The sequence below is a fragment of the Branchiostoma belcheri genome, unplaced genomic scaffold (genome assembly GCF_001625305.1).
Source record: "Branchiostoma belcheri isolate BF01 breed outbred unplaced genomic scaffold, Haploidv18h27 scaffold28, whole genome shotgun sequence".
In the NCBI taxonomy this organism is placed as follows: domain Eukaryota; kingdom Metazoa; phylum Chordata; class Leptocardii; order Amphioxiformes; family Branchiostomatidae; genus Branchiostoma; species Branchiostoma belcheri.
In genome coordinates this window covers 1,923,498-1,948,289 of record NW_017803887.1, presented here as the reverse complement: position 1 = coordinate 1,948,289, position 24,792 = coordinate 1,923,498, and the positions used below count along the sequence as shown (strand labels likewise).

Here is a 24,792-nt window from a genome sequence, read left to right as displayed (position 1 = left end):
TCGTGTGTATGCATTTACTTGTAGATGTCAGACCGGGTAGAGAGTCCGACCTTGTTGAATCTGGAGGTCCCGATCGGAGTCTTTATCAACAGAAACTCGAATCGGGATGCTGTTGATGCGCTATGGTCTCCCATGTATAAATCAAGCCAGTCCATTCATCTAAAGTGACACGAATAAAAGTGAAAAAGTTCTTTCTTTTCAGCGAATTTAGAAACTAGAGTCGGTAGAGTCTCCTATACTACCCTGGCATATGTATTACATGTAAATGGAATCAGGTGTGTTTAGACCAAGGATGAGTTAATCTGTCTACTGTTGCACTCATATTTTGTATTATTGTACTTCTAAACAGATCTGGGGATTGCGTGCTCCACCGTTCACTGTTCTCTACTGCAGTGGAACTCTTGATCCGATGTGACCATCGTGGGACCATCGTTCACATTTGATATGACATCAGATGTTCCGTCAGCAGATTTAATGAGCTCTGAGCAGAAGCTGAACAGACTGATCTAGAACAGTTCAGATTTAAGATTCACCTCATACAACCAGCTGCAGAAGATCTTTAGGCTGTGCTAATAAACTCAAACCGGATGTAGAAACGTTTCGCGACTTCTGAGTTTACACACTCAACTTGACTCAAGAAAGTAAATCCAAGACATGCCATGTCTATATATACATTGACTGTAAATAAGCATGCAATTCAGCCGTCAGGCTGTAATATGCTTCTCTGAATAAACCAATTTGACCATTAGTGTCAGTCCTAAAACAATTCCAAGAGAAAAGTTACCTCCTTCTGCTAGAGATCTTTCAAACTACACCCATGAACGCAACTGCGATGTAGCTACAACTGTTTACACTTGAGAAGGTGTTTAATACGCCGGGACCGGATCCAGTGCACGCGCACTGAACCAAACCACATTTGAAAGATTTAAAGGCAAATCGTTATCTCACTTGACTTGCCCCGAACTCCAGTGACCTTAGGTTCTGAGAAACCAGACCTGACAGACTACAGAACTGTGAAGAATACAGTCATTCACTCAAGTTTATCCCTGGTTGGGATTCAGCGGCTTGACTTGCTAACGAACCGAAACAAGAAGCGGAGACAAACTGCGCATGCAGATTCTGCTGATGGAATCCACTGAGAAGGTCTTGACACAGGCCCAAATTTGATTGGTTACCTAGGAGACGGTTACCTTGGAGACGGCTGCACGCTGAGGGAATGCGGCATGCCTGGGCTCATTAATATTCATAGCCGGACCCGGATACCCCTGCAGGCGTCACGGGCGTCCGCCTGTCTGATTGGCTACTCACTGGGACTGACGGCATCACTGACATACTACAATGATCAGGTTAGTGTTTTAATGTTGTTGTTTTTTTACTCTTATTTGTGCTTGCGATTTGAAGGATTTTCTATTTCAAAATTCAAAAAAAATATGCTTGCATATAGATGTACTAGGAACAAAAGAAAGGTAGCGTACAGGTTGGCTCCTGACCGACCTATGAACTTTTAAAACAGAATATCCTTAATTCTTTTACATTACATATTTTGTACTTTTTTCAGTCACACAATTTAGAATTTGAGCTCACCAACAGTACTTTATATGTGTTGACCTACGGAAATCAGCTATATGAATTGTTAATAACTGATCGTTTACTTATCCAGTCACACTACAGTACAGCAGTGGCCACTCATCTGTCTTTTGCCCACCAGATTCGCGATCACACACACTAGCTGTGCTTGCTCGGTTGTGTTTTTTGAAACCTTTGTTTCTTCATGACAATGGCATGTAGGCCACCTTTCTATTGAGATTTATTTAATCAATACGGTCTATCGGTGAAGTTTCAACAGCCACATTGCTATCCGAGGTCTGATTTTAATAAGGTGGTAAAGACAGCAATCGATCTTTTTTGTTTCTATCTTTAGTATATATGGTAATGCTACTGTTTTGGTTCAATAACCCCGACTAAGATGGAAACGCTGATATCCTCTATGTAGATTACATCGTTACAATAGGATGGTCTACGTGCCAGTTGCAGTGTACAAACTTGGCTTGCTCTAAAAATGCTGTTCTCAAAACAAGCTAAGTGCTCTCAAGTGCTGCTATCTTTACCCCGTGACATACTGTTTTAAAACATAATGTTCTGAATAGCTTTGAGTGTACATAAAGCTGACTGCTATACTGAAGAAAAAAAACAATACTGCGAAAACAGTCGACATAAACGTACAAACAGTATCAGCGATTCTTCAATGGGGACTAGAAAATGTCAGACAGTGCTTAAAGCCACCACTTTCCTCCTATTTCGTTTATACACTAAGACAATATAAATATAAAGACAGAGTCTTCTGAGAAGCCTTTGAAGAAGTTAATCCCCTTTTTTGTACATTTCACGACAGATGTTCTATTGTTGGTCTCGTCCACATTTAAGCAACCTTTACAACCCATTATAGGATTGTACGAGTGTTTGTCGGTGATAAAGTTTGTTATTTGTTCACCTTTCACATGTATCTCTGGCAAAAGAAAGGCAAATGCTTTTATCAGCGATATTCCGGCACCGCGGCAGCTGGAGTCGCCTCGGGGATGGATTTCTTTGATCGCAGCTGTTTGTATCTATCAGTAAAACTAAAAGGTTTCGACGGGATCGTGTTTTAGTATTCTATTTCGCTGAGCCTCTGAAAGGTGGGAAACGCCAGATGTTGGCGAGTATTTGGTTTCATCATTTCGATGGGTTCACAAGTCGGTGTTACCTCCTCCCACGTAATAGTTTTATATCAACTTCTCAGAAATCTGCCAGGACGTCGTCTAGCTGTTGCTAGGCAGAACTTCTCGTCAGTTAGCTGAATAACTTTGTGCATACAAAAAACTTTGCGTTCAAAAAAGGGAAAAGGATGTTTTTTTTTATTCCAACATGTAGTCACCAGACGTGGTGACGACACACTCAAGTTTTTTCAACTTATATTAATGCCGCCACCAACACAGGGGACAAATACATGACAGGACAATACTCATTTGCACCTGAGCTAAGTGAGGAAAGTCGTGTAAAGTGCCTTTCCCAAGGGCACAAGATCGGTGGCATGGCAGGACTCGAACCCAGGACTCTTAGTTCCGAGTCGCGCACTCTGCCGCTACGACACACGACCCCACAAAAAGGATGTTTGAAACTGAAATAATTATATCCAGACAGTTTTCACAGAATACTCATAATCATATACAGATTGTAATTTCTGCAATCAAGAGGTACGCAATTACAATTTTTGTACATTTATGACGAGTACTTCCGTCGTTCCCAGGATGTTCCGGTGGACGCGATGTTTGTGTACCCTGTGGACGAGAGCTGCGTGGTGGTCGGGTTCGAGGCGCTGGTTGGTGGACGGACCATCAGCCTGCAGCTGAAGGACGGCCCATCAATCAGCAGAGAGGCCACGCCCAGCACATCACAGGTAAGTCCATCAATCAGCAAGGAAGCCACGCCTCCCCCCCTCGCCACAGGCAAACCCACCAATCAAAAGGGACTCCATGACATCATGTTACAGGTGAACCCACCAATCGGTAGGGATTCCATACCCACTACATGCCCTTTTAAAATTTGTTAACTGTTATTTTGAGTATATATCATTCTTTTCACAAATAACGGACCATATGATTCTATATACGTAGAACAATCAATAACCTTCTTTCAAAGCCTGTTTTAAGGCAAATTAGAGTTTGATGAAGCAAATACACCAGTTGTCCGATTCACGGTTTACCGTAACTTCACTCACATGTATGACAGCACAACGCGGAGAGCAATCTAGAGACAGTGGAAAGTCCCTGCTGGGACCCAGCGAATCATCTGGATGGAGAAGGACAGCCTAATTCATTGCATGAAGGACCAGATTCACTACATGAAGGACCCAATTCACTACATGAAGGGCCCGATGCGCTACACGAACAGTCAGATGGGCAACATGAACAGGCACGGAAAGAACTAAGATCTAAAAGTTCTACGAGCTAAGTGCACAACAGATGTATGTACAAAAATGCAAAATTCAGACTAAATTTAACACTACAATACCAGATATAGAATTCACAGAGAATTTTAACCATCAGACAGTATTCAAAGCTTAATGATATATTCCAGGAGCAGTTCAGTCAGGACGACTGGCTGTACCGTCAGACGGCGTTCATCGTTGATGAGCACGAGACGAGAGAGATCTTCACGGTGAACATCGGCTCACTACCGGCGTACGAGACCGCCACGGTGCTGGTCAGCATCTCGTCTGAGATCAGGAACGGCAAGAACGGAGCTCTAAGATGCACACTGCCACACATCTGCACGCCCAGGTAAGGCTTGATTTGGGATAATCTGCAAAATATCAGAATCATCACTCACTCGGGACGGGGGACGATATGAACTTCCTGCTCTCTGCGGACCGTGCTTTTAGTATCTCCTCCGCGATGATGGACAGCAAGAAACAAGTGGTAAGATGTAAGCTAGAATAAAAATGTTCAGCCACATAAGCGCACGGTTACGCAGCATTCATTCACTTTACTGGGTGATACAGACCGCAGACCACCTTTTGTGTGTGCGTCCTTGGTCATGGGTATCTTGTACAAGATTAGAAACGGTTAGAACGAAGCTTGGAAATGCATAATGCAAACGCAACATTTGTTATAGAATTTTAAGTCACTCTTGGAATCACTGATGACGGTTTTACAGGTTCAGGAACCAGAGTTTTGAGCTGGTGACCAGTCCGGAGGACAGTAAGAGCAGCCTGACCAGTACGAACTACAGTATGGGGTACGGCACGGAGGACGCCAGCTTCTCCACCTGCAGGAATCTCATGGACATCGTGCAGGAAACAGCGATCAACCCCTTCCCGTACGAGTTCGAGTTCCAGGTACGATGTCTTTATATGTCGAAAAATCCCATCATTTAAAGTTTATGAACAAAACAACATGACACATTCGTACGTTTTGGTCTGTCTGGTTAACGTAAGGTAAGGTAGTTCTAACGCATAAAAATTCCGTAAGATAAATTATAAATCGTGACTCTGATAACGGGTACACGGAAACTGGTACCGCCCTTGTCTTAGGGTGAAAACATTATTGTCAAGGTCAACGTGTGATTTCAGGTTTATAGTTTTTATGACATGTTCCTAGTTGATTTGCATTTTTAAAAATGTTATACCAGTTGGAAGTGAAGATGCCGTGCCTGCTTGCCGGCGTGGAGAGTCCGACCCACTCCATCAGGGTGGACGCTGATCCGTACGCAAGGAACGCTAACGAGGTATATATGTTGGTCAAATCAAAACTGCAAATTAAATTTATGACATAAAATTCACAGCAGCGGTTGTACAGTATGTAGATAATCAATGCCTTTGCCGATACTTACTTTTGTTGAAGATGCTATTGCAAAAGACCCCTCTTATAGGAAGCCTACGATTTAAATGAATAAAAACATATCGTACCTGTACGTCAGGTGTTCTCAGCGTGTCTTTCCGTACACCAGGTGTTCGTGACGCTTGCCGAGCAGCACACCTACAGCGAGGACGTCCAGGTGCTTTTGTACCTGTCGGACCCGCACAAGCCGGCCATCATCCTGGAGCACGGCGACATGAGTCTGTCCGGGTACGAGGAGTACGTCAAGTCGCGCAGGAGCTTCAAGAGGCTACAGAGGGAGAAGGAGGAGAAACCGTCGTCTAAAGTGGACTACCTCAGGAGCAGGTTACACAAGGTGAATAAAGTATTCTGAGGTTGACTTTATAGATGAAATGTCAGCATCTGAATTTGACTTGGCCCGTTTTTTCTTGTGGCTCACAATCCATGAGTGCTTGCAATACGTTCAAAGGGTGACAAAGTGAACTAGAGTTATTTTCTCGACCAAAAGAGGATGTGCATACACAATCCTTGGGAGTGTAGTAGAATGGTCTAGATTTAATCACTGGGTTAATGTCGTTCCTGGGGATTTTGCGTTCATTTTTTTTGTTATGATCTATGGTGTTGATATCTCGTTCCCAGGACCTTATGCACCACGCCGCCATCATGCTCTCGTTCTTTCCGGACTTCTCGTCCATCCCACCACGTGACCCGTCCAAGATTCCCGGAAACTTCATCTTCATCCTGGACAGGAGCGGCAGCATGAGCGGGGCCAACATCGCAGGTAATTATTAATGTTCAAGGTGTTTTTTGCCACGTAATGTTATGACTTTTATCTTTATCTGTGTAGATTTATTCATCATTGGTCTTGTCTATACACAGCCCATACAGCCTAACAAATATTTTTAAGCCATTATTGAAAAATTACCTGTAACATAACAATTGATATACGCTTTGGCCATCATGAGTCGATTGAGGGAGTTTAATAAAAAAAATCTACTTGTTTTTGATAAGGTATTACTGTTTAGAATCATGAGGTGGTCGACGCATGTACAGTACTGTCAAGTTTCGGGAAGTCTCTTGTGTCATGACAATGAACCACTCATACAAACAGCTTGCGACTGAACCTAGTAGTTGAAGGCAAAAAAAAAAGGAATGTACGAAAAAAGCTATTGGCTCAGTATTACTAGGCACGATGTAACTGATTCAGCAAAACACATTGTGTACCTGGCATCGTCTCATGTTCTGTCCCTTCCCCTAGGTGCCCGTGAGACCCTGCTGTTATTCCTGAAGAGCCTGCCGACCTGCTGCCTGTTTAACATCGTGAGTTTCGGCTCCAGCTACAAGCCCATGTTCAGCACCAGCGTGGCTTACACACAGCAGAACGTGGACAAGGCTTCAGCCGACATCAAGAAAATGCGTGCTGATATGGGAGGTAATGTTCATGACTAAATTACATAGGTCACTTCTGCGATCATATTAGAAATGGAAAGGCAGTTGTTAGGCACAATGCAGGTAAAATATGTTAGCCATTGAATTACAACATGATTATACAATGGCCACATTTTCATTGGGGTAACATACAGGCTGTTCAAGCATTCAAGTTATTGAAATGCTTAGAACTGATGTACAGCAAAGATTCACAACCAATGGATGAACAGCAAAGATTCACTGAAAGAATTTTATTTCTCTGCGTCATCTCCCCCCCCCCATAACTTCAATAAGAGATGTAAATCATCAAAATGTATATCTATGTTAAAGGTACGAACATCGTGGCGCCCTTCCAGTGGGTTTTCTCGTTACATGTGACACCAATAACAAATGTCTCTGCCCGGTGCCCCTAAGGCGTCGCCAAAGTAAAATATATTCTTTTGTAAAAGGCACGAACATCCTGGCGCCGCTCCAGTGGGTGTTCTCGGCGCCTGTGACGTCAGGCTACCCCCGGCAGGTGTTCCTGCTGACCGACGGGAGCGTCAGCAACACCGGAACGGTCATCGACATAGTCAGAAAAAACGCCTACAACACCAGGTACAGAATTCTAAACAGAACCATGATACTAAATCTTAAATTTTCATTCTTTAATACCTAAAAACAGTACAATGGCAGAAAAAAAATTAATTTCGTCTCCACGTCGGGGTTCATTTTTTATGATAGCGGCTAAAACTTCCAGTACCTCTGGTAGAAGAAAACGGATTGTAAGAAATTAACATGGTCTAGTTACAAATCATGTCATTTAGCTTTTTGATAAAAGAGTTTTACTTGTACTCCTGAAGGTGCTTTGCCCTCGGGATCGGCCCGAAAGCCTCTCGGCCACTGGTGCAGGGCGTGGGTTCGGCGGGAGGGGGCGCTGCCGAACTGATCCAGGAAGGGGAGAGGATTCAGCCCAAGGTAACCTGAAATCTCTTGGCAGATAGAAACAAACATATTATCATGAAAGTTCATCTGTGTTGGTAGTAATCATAGTAAAAGGTTGAACTTTATTCCAACACACAATTGTACAGGGATCAAATTTTCAGTGGCCACTGTCGCCTTCATCAGGATAATGAATTAATTATCCTGGTCATTAATTATCCTGATGAAGGCGACAGTGGTCGCTGAAAATTTGATCCCTGTACATATTGTGTGTTGGAATAAAGTTCAACCTTTTACTAGAAACAAACATACTTCTAACAGAAAACATAACAGGCAAGTAATAAAAAGCATATCACACATTCTCCCTAGTTTTCGTCAGGAATTGACGTATCGCTTCAAGCTATAAATATAAATAGACCTAACATTCATGTGACGTCAGCAATGGGTAAATCGTTTTCCTTATATTGTCCTGAAATATTCCAGCATCTGATATGAACCACACGTCTTTTTAGGTTGTCTCCTGTCTGAAGCGCGCCCTCCAGCCTTGTATCAGTGACATCACGGTCACGTGGCGCCCTCCAGCGGGGATCGAGGTACTGCAGTCCCCCAAGTCCCTCCCGCCGCTGTTCCCCGGGGACCGACTGGTGGCCTACGCCGTGCTGTACGACATGCTGGTGGTCGAACCCAGGCCCAAGGACGAGGAGATAGAGGAGACAACGGAGGGATCAAGTTCAACGGTTTCACAGGTATGTCCTTTAACCTTCTTTATGCTGTCTAACACCAAATGGATACTTAAGTGGGCTAAAGGGTTAATGTTCTGGAAGTGGAAATACCTTTATGATGCATTCACAGGTATCCTTATCTCTGCTTGAGGTCAAGTCACACGATAACAGAGGAAGACAGCAAAAAGTTTTCTGTTCATCAGGTTTTCAGTACAGCAGCTAATAAAAGCTGACTGAACGAATAGCGCTTGCTCAACTCATGTAAGCTGGACTTCGTTAATGAGGAGGAGACCTCTAATGTGTTATTTCCTTCACTAAATCAGTCTTGGTTCTTGCGTGACATCGGGTATCGTGGCAATGTCGTAAAAATCACACCCCTATTTATTAGTGCTTTGTCACGGCTACTTGAAGTTTCGTGTTTTTCCCTGTACCAGAGCACGACCAGTGACTTCTCGGAGGCCGCCAGCAGCGTCAACACGGGAGACCTGCTGAGGGACATCGTGGACGAGATCTCCAGCAAGAAGAAGGAGAAACACGAGAACGAACTGAGGGAACCGGTCAGGAAGGTCGGCAACCATGCTGCTGCTGTTATTGTTTAGTTTCTTCCGTTCCTAATGAAACAAAGGGTAGAAAGTTTTCTTGTAGATTTCCCAAGTATGCAGGGAAGTACGCCATATGGTGATGAGCAACAATGGAGGTAGCCCTTTGCCCGTTATCATTTATTACTTGCCAAACCTGCCTGATTCTAGGAAAGGCAGCAATCTTTAGGTGAACCTTGTAATGCTTATGGCACAATTCCAAATATCGGGGCAAAATCGGGCTGAACAAGAATGAACAAGTCATGTCAAGAGTATACACAAATAGCCATCATGATAAGCCTTTTAGAATAGTTTTTTTTTTTTGTCCTTTTTCGTTTTAATTTTCGTTGTCAGCCCGACCGGGCCCCGGGTTGACGTGGGTCTCAAACCATACATTGTACATCCATTGTCGGTTTCAAGGCTATGTGGCTTATATCGGGATTTGAACTCTAGGCCTTCTGATCTGGAGAAGCGCCATCAAATGCTGAACAATTTACGGCTCATCTTATGAATTTCCTCAGATCCGGAAGATCAGTGACCTGGGGAAGTCTGCGTCCATGGGACCGAGAAGCCCTGAGAGGGAGTTTCTGTCAGAAGTCGGCGGGGAAGAGAACGGAGCTCACATCAGGAAAAGAGGGAACTCCTTAGAGGTGATGCAGCTTTGTCCTTTATACATCATTGATTTCCTGCAATTATCATTTTAGAACCCGCAGGTCTCAAGTTACATAGCTAGACACTAACCTTTATTCTGTGTTCTTTTTGAATTTACAAAGAAACCAATAGTTCTCTTGAAGAGAAAATTGAATCAATCTTTTGAGGCTACAATTACAAAAGTACTAAATTGTATTTTGCGCAATTCGAATACCACGCTATCTAAACTTATTAAGTGACCTCCGACCTTTATCATAGCCTTTCAAACTGAGTACTCTTCTGATAATTTTTGGTGACGCCTCAGGGGTGGAGGCATATTCTCTATGATACAAATCTGACGCACTTGACGGTTTGTGTACATTAGGTTCCAGATCTAAGCAGATCCAACCGCACCCGGAAAATCTCTGGACAGGGCGGAAGTGACATCGACCTAATGATGTTGCAAAGGATGCTGGGAAAGCTGTTCGAAACTGGCGGACAAGGCATGGAGGAATTCAAGGTCACCAAACTGAGTCCAAATGATGAAAATGTCAGTGATGAAACAGCAGAGAAGAGTAAAAAAGATGCAAAAGAAAAACCTCAAGATCAGCCCAGCAGTTCTGACGCAGACGGCGCAGGAAGTGACGCAGACAGCAGCGACAGCAGAACTGAAGACAGGCAACCGAAACAAAATGGCGTCACTCCCAGAAGCCCACTGAGCCCGAAGTCACGTGACATGAGCGTTGATGACTTCCTGGCGTCAGTACAGAAGCACGGTGATTGGACGAGACGAGGTGGGAAAAGTAAGGCCGTCATCAAGGGACTGGTGTTCGATGAGGAGTTTGTTTACGAGGTACGAAGAGCCACAAACATTGCCCTCGAAAAAAATTATTTCTAGGTCAAAATGATTCTTAATGAGGTTAATGTATGCATGGTAAGAAATTTAAAGCTCATTGTGAGACTGGTAGCACTTCGATGCCTTATTCAAGTACCTGAGGCATCTTTATCTAAATATCATATGAAAGTCTAGATTAGATTTGTTTCCATTGTTCTTATTCTCCTTACACACGATTTTTTATTTATTTTAGAATTACCCGCTTGCATGTTATATACCAAGTCTTGGTTACGTTTCAGATCCCATTCGACGTCAGTGAGGCCATTGACCCCGACCGGCCGACCCTTGACCCGGAAGATAACATCTGGGACGAGACGATACACCAGCTGGCGGCGCGTTCCATTATTCTGGACCTGGAGGAGCGACTGCAGAGGAGCGAGAAGAGCGTACAACCTGAAGGTTTCTTGTTTCCTCTTACAGAAGTGTTGTTTCGGGTGACCGAGTTAACGTTGTGGAAGAGTTTTCCTTTGTACTATAATAGCTAACACATGTAAAAAGAGAACATTTCAGTAGCGGACAGTCAACCTTTGGAATGACTTACCGCAACACATAGAACATTTCCAGTCCACGTATCTGTTCAAACAATGTAGACTCTGTGATTAATGTTGACATTATGTTCCTTTCATTTGTATATAATGTTAATTTAATTTTGTGCCATATGTGTGTTCTTTTTCCATGTTATCTCTCAGATGTATGTTTTTTATGAACCCTAGAAGACTATACAGTTTTGTCGAAAGGGTAGCAAAAAAATGACAATAAAAAAGACGAACAGACTATATGACAGCTCGAAAGATTTGTAGGCGAACTCCGCGAAGAATAGTGTGGTACTTATATACTAATTGTGATCCTGATGAAACAAAGAAACAGGCAGAATGAAAGAAAGTCAATGGTCTCACAATCTACCCGGAAGTCAAAGTGGAAGGAATAGTGTAAAACCCCATGCAGGCTCCCGTTGTGGTTATGCTGACACGGTGTTAGATCTCCCCCCTGTAGGAGCCTTGTGTCCTGAGACAGTGCTGGACGAGGCCCGGGCGAAGATCGTCCACACCAGTCAGTCCGCTAACATCATCTCCCGCTACACGTCCTTCTGCGCCGTGGACGAGGACACCAACGAGTCTCTGCCGTCACTGCTGGAACAGAGGCTGCCGCTCGACAAACAGCCAAGGTATAGACACTTGAAAATTGTACGGGAAACAAACTTTAAAAACCACGTTCTCTTTGTCCTATTGGCAGAGTAATACTATTTTCAATATCAACATTCAAGGTCTTAGTCGGGCGTCAGGTTGTTGTTAACATATTACATACACAATACATCTGTATACTAAGTACCATGTACAAAGTTAGCAAAGGTTTTCTAGACTCAAAAGCAATGTTTCAAGTATTAAAAACACTCTTGCCATGACGTCCCTGAATTTGACCCCCCTCCAATTTGAAAGTTGAAGCACAATGCCAGCTACTGTATATCAGCCAAACAAATTTATTCATCCATCCATCTGAAAATGTATCATCTGGCAAGATAACAGCACCGCGTTGTGTATTTTCCGATTTACAGTCATAGTCTTTTCGTTTGCCCTCCAAGAGTAGCAACTTATCTTCTTTCCTGATTTATCATGCACTTTACATGGTTTGACTCAATTTTACGGCGATGTGAAGTTTACGTACCCGTACTTTCCAGGAGCAGTAACCGGCGGTCGGGATTCTCTGCTGGGCTGGGCCGCCGGACCTCCAGTATGGAGTCCGAGGAGGACGACAGCTTCCATCTACAGGACACGAAAGGTGAGAGAGACATTTTGGCAATGAAGCAATATATTACATTTACTCACTTACTTGATCTAATAAAGTATTGTTTGGACTTGTCTGCCCGTCTTGTGTGTTAAAAATTAACAGTAAATCGTTGACATACATCGTCATTTCTTGCTGTTACTTTTTTTTGCGGAACTAGAAGGGTCACATCATATACCTATCAGTGCAGGAAAAGGCTTGCTATCTGACTTACTGATTGTCTTGTTGACTTTTAAGTTATCTGTATATAGCGCATTTTACGTTTACGTAACGTTAGTAGTAAGTTTAATGTAAGGCTTTGCCACTAACACAAATTACTATATAAGCAAAACTCATCTAAAAATGCTATATATACACTCACTCCCCAGGGCATGCAGCAGACTCCATCTCTTTACGTTCCGCACCGACGTCAGGCTTCATCGCTGGCCGGAGAAGGGATTCTGCCGGTAAGATTTTACTTTACAGTCAGCAACGGGTTAAAGGTAGTCAGAAGTCGATACCTTCCATCGTCTATTTCTATGTGTTGACACATCCTGAATAATTTGGGCTCTCATATGTCCTGTGGAAGTCCTGTTCTTGTATTGGTACCAAGCTTAACGTCAATTCCCTACTTTACATATGTCTCCAGATGTTTGTGGGAAGGATTAACGTTAAGAGTTCTTGTCTACTAATATACATAATGGGATCTCCAATATTGTTGTAAAATAAGACTTAAAAATGATCCTTGATCCCCAGTGTCCTCCATCTCCATGGCGCTGCCCCGCCGTCGGTCCAAGCGGCGCCAGTCCTCCTCCCAGTCCAAACTCTTCCGCTCACGGTTCGGATCCTTCGGTTCGCGGAAACTGGGAGGGACGCCGTCTGCACGGCCGCTATATAAGGTAAGGAGTTTTTAGCTCTGTGTATGCCGAGGTTTTGTTTCTAGTGTGTCTATGGTGGTTAGTGTGGTCACTTGTAGTATATAGTAGAGGGGATTCATTCCTCAAGCTACCGACATCTTGCACACGCAGTCGTCCCTCAGTAAGACATCTGGAGCCGCATATTTCCCGTTTAGAACTTTTATTCAGCCTGTCACACCAACTTAAATAGTTAGTGTGGTCACTTGTGGTTGGTGTGGTCACTTGTGTTTACGTACTTATTTCCTCATACTACTGAGGCAGGTCGACGTTTGGTCTGACGGTAGTTTCCACTGCGTTCAAAAGGGAAATGAAACCTCACATTAGTAAGGTAGATATAGAACCTTACTGTAGACCACATGTTTACTCACTCACTTAATGCACTTAATAACAAGGCAAATATTTGTAAGAAACTATTATAATTACATCAGTTGTGCATTGTAAGGATGTATTCCTCGGTAAGTATAGTGCAAATGTTCCCTCCAGGCATATGCCAGTAAATCCCTGACCCCGGAAGTAGTTACCCTGGCCATCCTGGTGGACCTGCAGCTGGCCTGTGGTGCCTGGCGCATGGATGCACTTCTGGCCAAGGCGCTAGGGGTCTCCCTTGAGCAGCTGCAGCGGTCGAACCCGATGGTGACGCCGAAGAAGGTGCTGAACCTGGCCTGCGACAGCCGCATCTGCCTGCAGCCCTTCCAGACCGTCAAATCGCACAGGTGGGCACTGGAATTACTAGTATATCATTTTTGATTGAGGCATACTTAGGCTGGTCAAACTCACGTAACTATGACGTAATCATTGTTCGCCATGTTGGATGGTTAAACCATGAAGTTGCCAGCTAAATTTGAGTTTGTTTACGTCATTACAGTTACGCAATGATGGCAATATTACATGTATCTCATTGGATTTACTTATTCTACTTCGTTTTTCTTTAATTCACTTTTTATCTTGTATGAAAATATTTATTTACTATTTTTAAGTTATACCCAAGATGTGATACTGATTAACTATTTTACAAACAGGATCACCAAGAAGCGCCAGAGGCAGATGAAACATGGAGCACTGAAGGAATCCGGTAGGCGGCGCCACGAGAGGTCCAGCCCTGACCAGAACGGGGAGCAGAACGGGAAGACTTCCTCCTCCGATGAAACCATGCAGGTGGAGAAGACCAACTCCGTGGAGGCTAAAGATGAAGAGGACGAGGAAGCTGTAACAAGAGAAGAGGAAAGTAGAGCGGAAACGGATAAGAAATGTACCGAGGAGATCCTTAGACTCTCCGAGCAGATACAGAAACTGTCGCTGGATGTCGAACTGGACGAGGTGTACCAGAAAGCGCATGCGCAGCCCAAGTCACGTGGGAGGTCCATGTCGGTGACCATCTGTGAGTTCGATAGGTCGCCGACGTCGCCTAGCAACCTGCCTAGCAACCAGCAGAGACGGAAGAGCCTGTCTGACGGGTTCGGTCCGATCATACCATTTGATCCGGAGGGGAGGCGTATGCAGATTACTCATCCCAAGTTGGAGCCTATCATTGCTTTAGCAGTGGACGGTGTCGAGCACAGAGTTGCACCGAAAAAGCCGAAACGCTCTTCTGTCTGCGAAGCCAATATCAGCATGGCAACAAAAGAAAAAGGACAAGAATCTTCAGAAAACGGCCAAGAGCCAGAAAAGTCGGAAGCCCATCCTCATAAAGATCCAGCAGAATCCGAGACGCGGGAGCGGACCAACAGCAACACAAGCACCCGCAGTACCGGAAGTGTTCGCTTCAAGAACGTGGATGACCCGGAAGCAGAAGCGGACAGGACGGAGGGTGTCTCGAAGTGGAAGTACGACTCGAGGCGGAGCAGCGCCTTCAGTGTTCAGAGCGGGGCCAGCTACACCAGCGAGGCGTCTCAGGCGGACGGAGGGAGGGGATCCTCGGGGGAGGAGAGCCCTTGTCCCGAGGCGGAGGACAACACGGAGAGCATGGCCTGGGCAACGGCACTTGTACTCAGCTGGCTCGAATCAAAATGTTCCAGGTATCTAAGAATATTATATTTTACAGACATTTTGACTAAATTGTATTATATATCTTTGCGCCAGGTGTTTATCATGATGTTTAGCAATATAAGGCTTTTATTATTTTTTTAATATTTGACTGTATAGTTCTTAATAGGTGTCTACTTTATAGCTTTCACATTGTCTAATAGTAACTTAACATAATCCGTTACCTTTACGTGGCTGCCACTATTTTGGAGCTTGCATGTTTTCCTAGCACAAGCTGCACAAACCTACGATTACGGACAGTTTTGAATTGAAAAAAAAAAGAAGTTAAAAGGAAATTAAAGAAAATGGCGACTTATTACCGAATCTCTTCCCCCACGTGACCACAGCTACCTCCAGGAGTGGGACCTGCTTGCCGCCAAGGCGATCACGTGGCTCGGTGACCTTTCACCCCAGCTGCCCAAGGGGTTCGACGCGGGAAGCGTGAGGACCTCTGCTGCGCAGGCGCTGGTCCTCCTGCAGAGCAAGGACGGGAAGGACGGCAAGGTCATCAACAAGAAGACACAGAGCACCCGTCTGTAACATGCCGTCACAGGGTCAAGGGTCAACAGGACGTGTTCACGTGACGTCATCTGTGTGTCGCCGCCATGTTTTTTTTTTTTTGCATTTAAACAGACCGTAGCATGACAGGTACATCATTACCGCTAGGTGGCGTCACATTGCGCCGTACAACCCAAATGCGTCGCCTATTAGTAAGGAAGGAACAACAATGACCAAATAATTTGCCAATGACAAATCAAGAAGGACGGGACTTAGTTTCAAATAAAAGCTTTTGACAATCTCTAATACATTCCTATCGACAGGAATTTAAAAAAAACATGAATATAAAGAAATATACATCCTAGCGCTAAATTATCAATACATGAGACGCCAATATATATATAATATGCACGCAGGTGTTCCAAAAACATATATTAATATAATGAACGTATGAAAAACACGTATATGGGATAAGAGTATTTTGAAAAAGCGCAGTCTTAGAATTAACAAACTTTTGCCAATTGCGATCTTCCGTAACAATGATTTAAAAAGAAATATATAAAATTTATTTGCAACGTTCGTCTTCTATAACCTTGTATCTGAGGTATTTCTAATATGAATGTAGAGGATAAAGCATAACGCACAAAGTACGCTGAGTAATTATAAAACTTAACATTCCAGTGCAACAAGCAAGTGATTGTAAGTTTGTCAATCTTGACAGTTGATTTACTAAATTGCTCGGTATATTGATACAGTATTCAAAGTTGTTCTTTGTCGGACCAAACGCTTACTTAAAGTGCACGTCTGTTCAAAAATGAAGATATTTTGTCTGAATATTGCCTGTCACTGGTGGTAAGAATTGTGACTGTTATTTAAGTTGGTTATAAACTTTCATCGGTTTTATATCATGCGAATGCTTGTGATATAAAACACAGTCATCTATTTATTGTGATACTCTAAGTAGTAACTATTCATCCTTATGAAATAATACATATCAAAAAACTTTCAATGGGGTTTTAGGATGTGGAGAGAAAAATGATTTGTATGTTCTTTTCAATTTGAGCGAGCTTTATTACTAGGTAAGGTGGGGTCGAGTGTCCAAATGGTTAGGTTAGCGGACACAAGATTTGTATCATTCTTGGCAAGACGCTGTGTCCTTTTAAAGGCACTTGTAAAAAATTGCCTCACTCCACCCAAGTGTAAAATGAATACCTGATTTCGGTTGGGGAGGTAAAAGACGGTTGAAGGAGAGGGATGGGCTTCTCCTTCCAAAAGCGTGCTCTAGACCCGTTGGATTAACCTTACGGTCTCAAAAAGGCTGTATGACTACTTTTATCTACTAGTAGGTTTTTAAATGTCTCGATCATTGATATATATTATTATGATTGACAGTCAGTATGTTTGTTTTGTTGTTATCATGACGTGGATCAGTACCATATTTGGCGTAAAAGGCACCGCTAATCTTTCACAAGTTGTTATAAAAGTATTCTGTTCGTAGTCTTTGGTATTCAATGGAATCAAAACTTTCTTAAATTCTCGTTTTGCGTGTGACTAATGTGACGACATGTTGTAAGATGATGGTCACAAATGTGATGTTGGTCATCCCAGAAAAAAAAATCACATATCTTACAGTTAAAACTATTGTACCATAGACTAGAGCTTATATTTGTTCCAACACAGATATATCTAAATGACTGTGAATAGAGAAAAAAATATATAACTTAATGGTCCTGTACAAGATTGTTTATCCAGATACATGTATATTTATGTGGATGCGGAAATGATATTTTTGCTTTGCCATATCAACCTGCTGTGCCATAAAATGTCGACAGAAGTCGCTGCTGCATCGTAGCTGTCAATGGACTGCTTGCCAAACGGCAGTTCCATTCAAACAGTTTGGTGAGATAGTACGTGTAAATGATGGCATCAGAATCAGGAGAATGTAGAACTAGACTGAGTTTAAAGAACGAAAGAAAAAAAGGCCAACGAAAAGTCTGTTGCGAGGACAATATTTTTCGACCACTTCTTCGTTTATTTTGAATGGGATTGTCTTGATATATTCTGTATTAAAAGTGTTGTTCTAAACATGATATTACTGATTGCGAGTTTTCGTGTCTGCATGTATGTGTGTGTGTGTGTTTTCGTGTGTGTATTTTTGTGTGTCGGTCATTACGTACCTCTATGGCTGCGTTGTGTAGATACGCATGCGTTTGTATAAGGAAAAAGAATGAAAAGATGAAATGGCAAATGGGATCAATTTACAAAGAACGGAACGACAGAAGATATTAAAATAGCTACAATTAGCCTGCAATCCTCTATGGTCGGTTTTCTTATGATATGAATATAATATACTAGTATTCCATAATATATATCTAAATATCTGATTCGGCCCTGTCGCTCACGTAACGCTTATCCATGTGAACATACCACGGTACATTTGCCCCGTCTACAGATATGACGGATGTCACCCCGGTAGGTTGATGTGAACCATGATCTCATCTACACCAGGGAACGTCTCAGAAGCTGCACATTTCTTGAAAAAGTAATTAATCACTCACGCATACGAATTCAAAAGAACTTGAGAAACAAGTTGAACCAAGCCTTCCTTGATCCTCAAGACAAAAAAGCATAAGACTAAGAATACACAACTATACGCAAAAAAAAAATTAATTTGTTCCATCCACCTCGAGATTTGAAATTATATTTTTTTCCGTATAATAAGAGACCAAATTATCATATCGTGAAGTAATATAATTTGTTAAGTTGATGCTAAAAATTAAACGTTTGCTACAAAACTTACATAGTTGCCTCACCTAGTCTACTCTTGGGCCGTAGACCTTTTACTAAAAGAAAATAATTTAAAGGCCCGTTCTGAGACAGACATAGAACGTATGAGACAACCCCCTGTAGACGTCCCGCCCTCCCACGTGGCGCCCGGGAGTCTGCATTACCCGCGACAGAGTCACCTTGTCGTCTGAACCTCCATCTTCCCGCCCAGATCTACCCGGAACCCTCACATCACCGCACGGTCATGAGCGAGAAGTCACGCTTGAAGTCTTCACATCAAACTCCCGGAAGGAATTATTTACGTCACATACTGACAGGCCAGAGTGGATTTAACACTTCAATGACTCCTTAACACCGGGACCATGTTCATCTCTGTCCACTCTAAGGCCACACTGACTCAATTTTATGGGTGACATTCTCTGAAGTGTGCGCAGTCGAATAAATGCAAAAAAAAACGCTGCTAAACCACAGGAATACAAAGCTGGTATTGTGGATTTGCGGAAGTACATGGCGACTTTTACGATAAGCCGGCACATGCTGGTCTTTTGTGGCATTTATGAGTTGGCACTGTACTGAGTTCTTGAGTACCGTAGAACTTTGGCAACCTGGGTACCATCCTCCGTAGATACCACCGGCTCCGCATTGTCACTAGCTACCATGGACTACAGAGGATGGCACCCAGGCCAGAGCCTCGGAGGGGGTGATTTTTTCAGAACAGGCGAAAATCAATGCGCGCGCTAGTGTCATCCATGAAATTACACCAGTATGGCAGAATACTTAGCTGAAAGCAAATAGAATTGAAATTCAAAAAATATGCACAGGAATACATGCACATCAAATAATTCACAACATAATGGAGTAACAAAAAGCAGCACAAATAAGTCCTCTTGCGAATAAAAAAAAAGAAAAAAACGTAGGAAAGAATGTCCAAAAGGCTGCTGGATAGACACTGCTTGAGACACTGTCTTTCCTGTTATATTGTCAGATTCAGACGTGAAGTTATCTACACATGCACAGCAGGCGTTCCAGACAGCTTGTTATCCTCTCCTACAGAAGACTGGTCTCTGGAGAACACAGGATTTGCCATATTAGATGATGGATGGTTCCAGGTAGCAGAAATGGTCTATAATTGGTTTCTTTCTTGACTAGAGCGTAGAAATCAACCATAATTGCAATTTTTGGGATGTTAGCGGTTAAGTTACAGTCGCATTGACTGGTAACATGCGTTTAGAATGGTTTTGGAACTTTCTTCAGTGCAAATAGATGAGTTTCCTTGCGCCAAGCGTGGTTGTTATTCCACAGGGAGTCCGCGGGCAAGCAGCGTTAACTACCAGCCGTTCAGCACCAAGGAGAAATCTAACTTCACCGGAATTACTTTACATTAAATTAGTCATGTGGAGCTTTTGCGTCATTCGCACATTTGTTCAAATCTCTAGTATGTGTCTTGCTCTTGCTCTCATTTTCCTATACTATCATTAGAAACAGGAGTAATTGTAACTTTTCAGGAGAAACACGAAATTAAGAATAGTCAAGAACTTTAAAAGTCTTTTCAAGTCTAAGGTCAACAAGCATCTGTCCTCACTGGCTGTAAAGTAACCCAAAACATTTTGAGTGGCTCTCATGAGCCTTGTTTTAAATTTTGTGGTGAATCAAGAAGTAAATTGAAAAAAAAATCACCACTGAGGATTCAGCACCAAGGACAGGGGTAATATGATTAACAAAGTTACAGGTCAATCGAGGACGACGTTACCCAGGTCGTAGAAATACCCATTATTTTTATGAATGATGCCATCAAATTCTCATACTAGGAAATATGTGAAGTTCTTAAGCCGTGGTCGCATACCATATTGTTATTCGCCTGGCAGTTTTTTTATATTTTAAGATACTTCAAATTTCAGCCTTTAGAGAGTAATTCGAATGCTGAAACGTCTACAATAACCGGATTCTAATCTTCCCCGATATAATTCAGTTTTCCACGCGAAGAATGTTTCCATGTTTAAGCCAGTAAGTCTTTCCTGGCAGAACACCATTTTGTCAATTCCTGAGGCGTCATATCAATTACAAACCATCAGCCACTTAAGTACGTCATTGCTGTTTGGCCGACCTTTTCGATTTATCAATTTTTACTAAACCGTCAGCCAAGAGAATCAGTCTAACATTTGCGTGGAGATGACGATGTCATGGCTACCAAACAAATCTGTAATCCGTTTAGTGCGGATTTGGGGGGACTAATGAATTCAACACGGTTTGTTGTACTCACCCTTCGTGTTACGTCATTTCCTATATAATCTAGTTTCCACAATTGCCATCGCGATCACGGGTGGTGGTCGTCATGGCAACGCTGAAAACCTATTTTGGTATGAGAAAGACATTTGGCGTCGATATGGCTGACCCATTTTTTGTCGCAAATATCTATTTTCGTCCAATTTTCACTACTTTAGTGCTGTTATTAAGTGAGGGATGACATAGAAAATGATTTTTGATTCACCATAATTTTTCGAACGAACGGACGCGGATGACCAGCAAAGAAGGTGGCCGAAGACAGTCCCAGATGGAATAAAATCAATGGCATTATGTCTTGCAAGGGATAAAGAGGATAAGTAAGTAAGTAATAAATAACAACAAGATAACCCTTCAGTTGGTTGATGACATTAATCATAGTAATGGCAACCAGTCAAAGCACTCTATTATGATCTCTTTCCAGCATAGTAGAGCTACAGCATCTCAATGGCAGTACTTTATGTTCTTTACTGTCAAGAATATTCACTTCACTTTCACATTCACGAAATTGTAATGTCGTCTTCGATGTAGTACTAATGTGCTTCAAACCCTTACTGTACAGGGATATTCTCATAAGTTATATAGATAACCAACTTGTTTGTACTCATTTTTCTTTTACCCATTTTGTACTTATTTATGTATTTATTTATTTCACTTATTTTATTTTGTAATAGAAGGCGTCATATAAGCATCTGTGCTTCGTCCCTAATAATAAATATATACAAATAAAAAATGGCATCGCCATTCACTCAGAGTGACACAGCAATGACAGTATTGATGTAATGTCAATGGGCTTCACCAAAAGATGAACACCCGTTCTGTATGCTCCTCACGAAGCCTATAAGTGGTAAAATTGCCCCCACGGCCTCCTGTGCTGACACCGGGCAGGGATAGAGGGATCCTATCATCCCGGGAGACCGGTGAATACGCCATAACACTGGCAGTAGCGGAGACTATTAAGTACGGAGCAGGCAGGGCTACTTGGAAGGGATAGATTTGTGGACGACTTGAATATAGCATGCTTCCGCCTTCAGTGTGTGATCCTTCTTATTTATTCACCACAAGACTGAAGGGTTTATCTAGACGTCCTTATGTCTTAGCAAAGGATATATGGCTTTATCTAACCATATATTTGTTTGAAGAGTTGTATGATTAATAAGTATACACTTGAAACGTGTGTATTAGTATTCGCTACATTCAATCATTATACAATTATACATGCGTCATATTATGTATGGTTATACATTTTACACACACGTTTCAAGTCTTACTCACGTTGATTGATAAGAATGAATTTTAGTCTATTAATTATAAACGTATACGTTAATTGCAGTCAGCCATAGAAAATGTTAGATACAGACGACAGGCGCCGTGTTTTCCTCTTAAGAGTACAGGGAATGACATCATGTTACCCCCCAGTGCATACATGATTAATGTACTAACGAATCTGGGATTGCTTCCTCCCGCTAATACGTTAGTCATGTGTAACCACACGTATTACAGTTCTAATCCGTACATGGTGAAAACACCGAAGGAAAAGACAATTGCTATAGACTGCAAGAAAAACCTAATGTCTACTGTATGCTAAATACACTGCTAGAGAACTAACGTCTTCTTTGTGCTAGATACAATGCTAGAAACTAATACCAACTGTGTGTAAAATACATGTACACTGCTAGAAAACTTATGTTTATTGTGTACTAAATACACTGTTAGGAAACTGTTGTCTAATGTGTGCTAAGTAAAATGAATACACTGCTAGAAAAGTAATAACTGCAGTACATTAACTAAATGCATTGCTAGAAAACTAATGTCTGCTATGTACTGAATGCATATACACTGCTAGAAAACTCAGCTCCACTGTGTACTGAATGCACTGCTAGAAACGAATGTTTCTGTGTCTATTTTGCTGAATACACTTCTAGAAATCTTGTGCCTATTGGACATGCACTAGACACACTAATAGAAAAATAATGTCTACTGTGTACTGAAAACACTGCTACAAAACTAATGTATAAACTATCTGTACTATTTGCTAAATACACTTCTAGAAAACTAATTTCTACACAACTATTCGCTACATGCACTGCTAGAGAACTAATGTCTACAGCGCGCTCGATACACTGCTGGGGCACGCGAGATGAATTTATGTACAAATGTCTGCAATGACCTTAGAATGTAAAACATGGCAATTGTAAGATTAAGTGGGGCCAAAGTTAGCAATTGTATCGGTAAGTAGTTCCTGTTGGAGAGATATAATGCCAAAAACCTTTACCAAATTGTGTTTCATATCTTCTGGCTATGTACGGGTTTTCACGAACAAAATTGCAGGATTCCAGTTCTCCTGCGGGCAAAGCATGCAATTTCGGTTTTTATCTGCACAGTGCAGTTTGCAGGTGGGCATGTCGGTGTCTGAGTGGTTCAACACGTTAGAAAGACCCTGCGTATGTTCCAGTAGATAGCTCCATTTGTATTCCTGGTACCGGATACAGGAAATGGCGCACGCGAAACAAATTGCAGACTTAATTTCTCTGCGTCCCTGATTGTAATCTCGAGGGTTTATGTTTCCCGTTAGGCCATGCGTGCTGGACGTGACTTTTGGTACATCAGTTTCCGAACTGGTCACGCTTATTGATGCAGGTCTGGATAATGCTTAGCCTGGAGGCCAGACTGTTTCAAGGGCCCACACAGGCCATCTCTACAGCTCGAGGGCCACCACAGGCCAGCTTCTCGGCTAGTGGGGCTACATACCAATGTTGAATTAATGACAAAATGAAAATTGTTTTCCATCTCTCTGTCTTCATTAGCTATCTGTAGATAAGTGAGTTTTCTGCTCGTGTGACGTCAGCACTGGGTCAAAGTTCGTTGGAAGTTGGTACCGGCCCCCGGCCCGGTTGTGCCCTGGTGACTTCCTTTAACCCTCTCACAAACTGAAAATATTTGCGGTCGGAGAACACTACCTAATCACATAAATGTTGATGACATTTGAGCCGAAAGGGAGCTCTGTGCTAAAATTTCACCTGGGTCATATTAGTCCTTGGAAGACCTGCGTGATGTCCCTACCAGGGAATTTGCAGATTATTGAACTTGAACTTGGAGATCCGCGAAAGATCATGTAAAGCACTGGCCATCGATAGACCTAGTACCTGCAAATTAGAGGACGTTCAACTTCATACCTTCCAACTTCACAGTAGTCGCTGCATAAGCTGACTTTGAATATAGAACAGCCGAAGATCGGATTTTATCCAGAGCCCATTGCTATTCTACATGAGTGGCGACGAGTCATTCGAAAACCTACATGAATGCAGATTTGAAAGATAGACGGTAATTCAAAAACGATGTTCAGAACTACTGTATCATTTTTGAAGCTGCCTGCCTGGGTTGTTGTTATCCATGGCCTAAGCCTTCTTCGTTTGCCATTGCCAACGAGGTTACACATCGACATTCCAACTAACGAAGTTGCTTGTAAAATCAAATCTCATATCTAAGTGAACCTGAATTCCAAGTATACTACCTATTGCCTTCAGTGATATTACGTACTTTAGATCCTATCATTTACATTTTGTAGCAGGAGGCCTTTTCATCATCATCTAGTCCTTATGATGTAGTTTACTGTCACAGCCTTGAATTCAGAGAAGCTTCGTAGATTGGACCCTACACGAGGGCCCCTGTAAACGCCCATTACTGGTCATTACACATTAGGGCCCCAGGAGTAACATGTATAGGAGGGGAGCCATCTTCATGACTGATTTTGTTAGAATTTATTAGTGGGAAAATAACCTTAAGATGACTTTGCTCTTCTTCACTATCGTCAATTTTATTCTCTATACATTTTACGTATTTATTTGTGGTCATTTGATCACGACTATATTGTTATTGCATTACATTCTCTTATGATACATATAGTAATTTGTAAGATATTTGTTTTTATTTGAAATTGTTTTATAGAGGAGTCGGCCTTGTGAAGGATACATCTATCACAGATCTCTGACGCTG

General features: G+C 42.4%; 2 protein-coding genes across 2 annotated transcripts; both read left to right on the top strand.

Moving 5' to 3' along the window:
• The first annotated feature begins 772 nt into the window (after positions 1 to 772).
• On the top strand, positions 773 to 12,961 carry LOC109472557 (von Willebrand factor A domain-containing protein 5B1-like). Its single transcript, XM_019772340.1, has 19 exons — positions 773 to 1,346; positions 3,287 to 3,436; positions 4,090 to 4,319; positions 4,696 to 4,876; positions 5,170 to 5,265; positions 5,488 to 5,712; positions 5,997 to 6,138; positions 6,616 to 6,789; positions 7,235 to 7,382; positions 7,628 to 7,742; positions 8,219 to 8,452; positions 8,863 to 8,994; positions 9,528 to 9,656; positions 10,022 to 10,489; positions 10,771 to 10,930; positions 11,525 to 11,696; positions 12,207 to 12,307; positions 12,682 to 12,759; positions 12,942 to 12,961. The coding sequence occupies exons 1-19, from the start codon at positions 1,224 to 1,226 to the stop codon at positions 12,959 to 12,961; spliced, it is 3,078 nt and encodes a 1,025-aa protein (XP_019627899.1). The 5' UTR covers positions 773 to 1,223.
• LOC109472640 lies at positions 12,686 to 15,860 on the top strand. Its single transcript, XM_019772473.1, has 5 exons — positions 12,686 to 12,759; positions 13,049 to 13,191; positions 13,693 to 13,922; positions 14,229 to 15,224; positions 15,579 to 15,860. Exons 2-5 carry the CDS (start codon positions 13,063 to 13,065, stop codon positions 15,769 to 15,771), a joined length of 1,548 nt encoding a protein of 515 aa, XP_019628032.1. The 5' UTR covers positions 12,686 to 12,759; positions 13,049 to 13,062; the 3' UTR covers positions 15,772 to 15,860.
• The last annotated feature ends 8,932 nt before the right edge of the window (positions 15,861 to 24,792 follow it).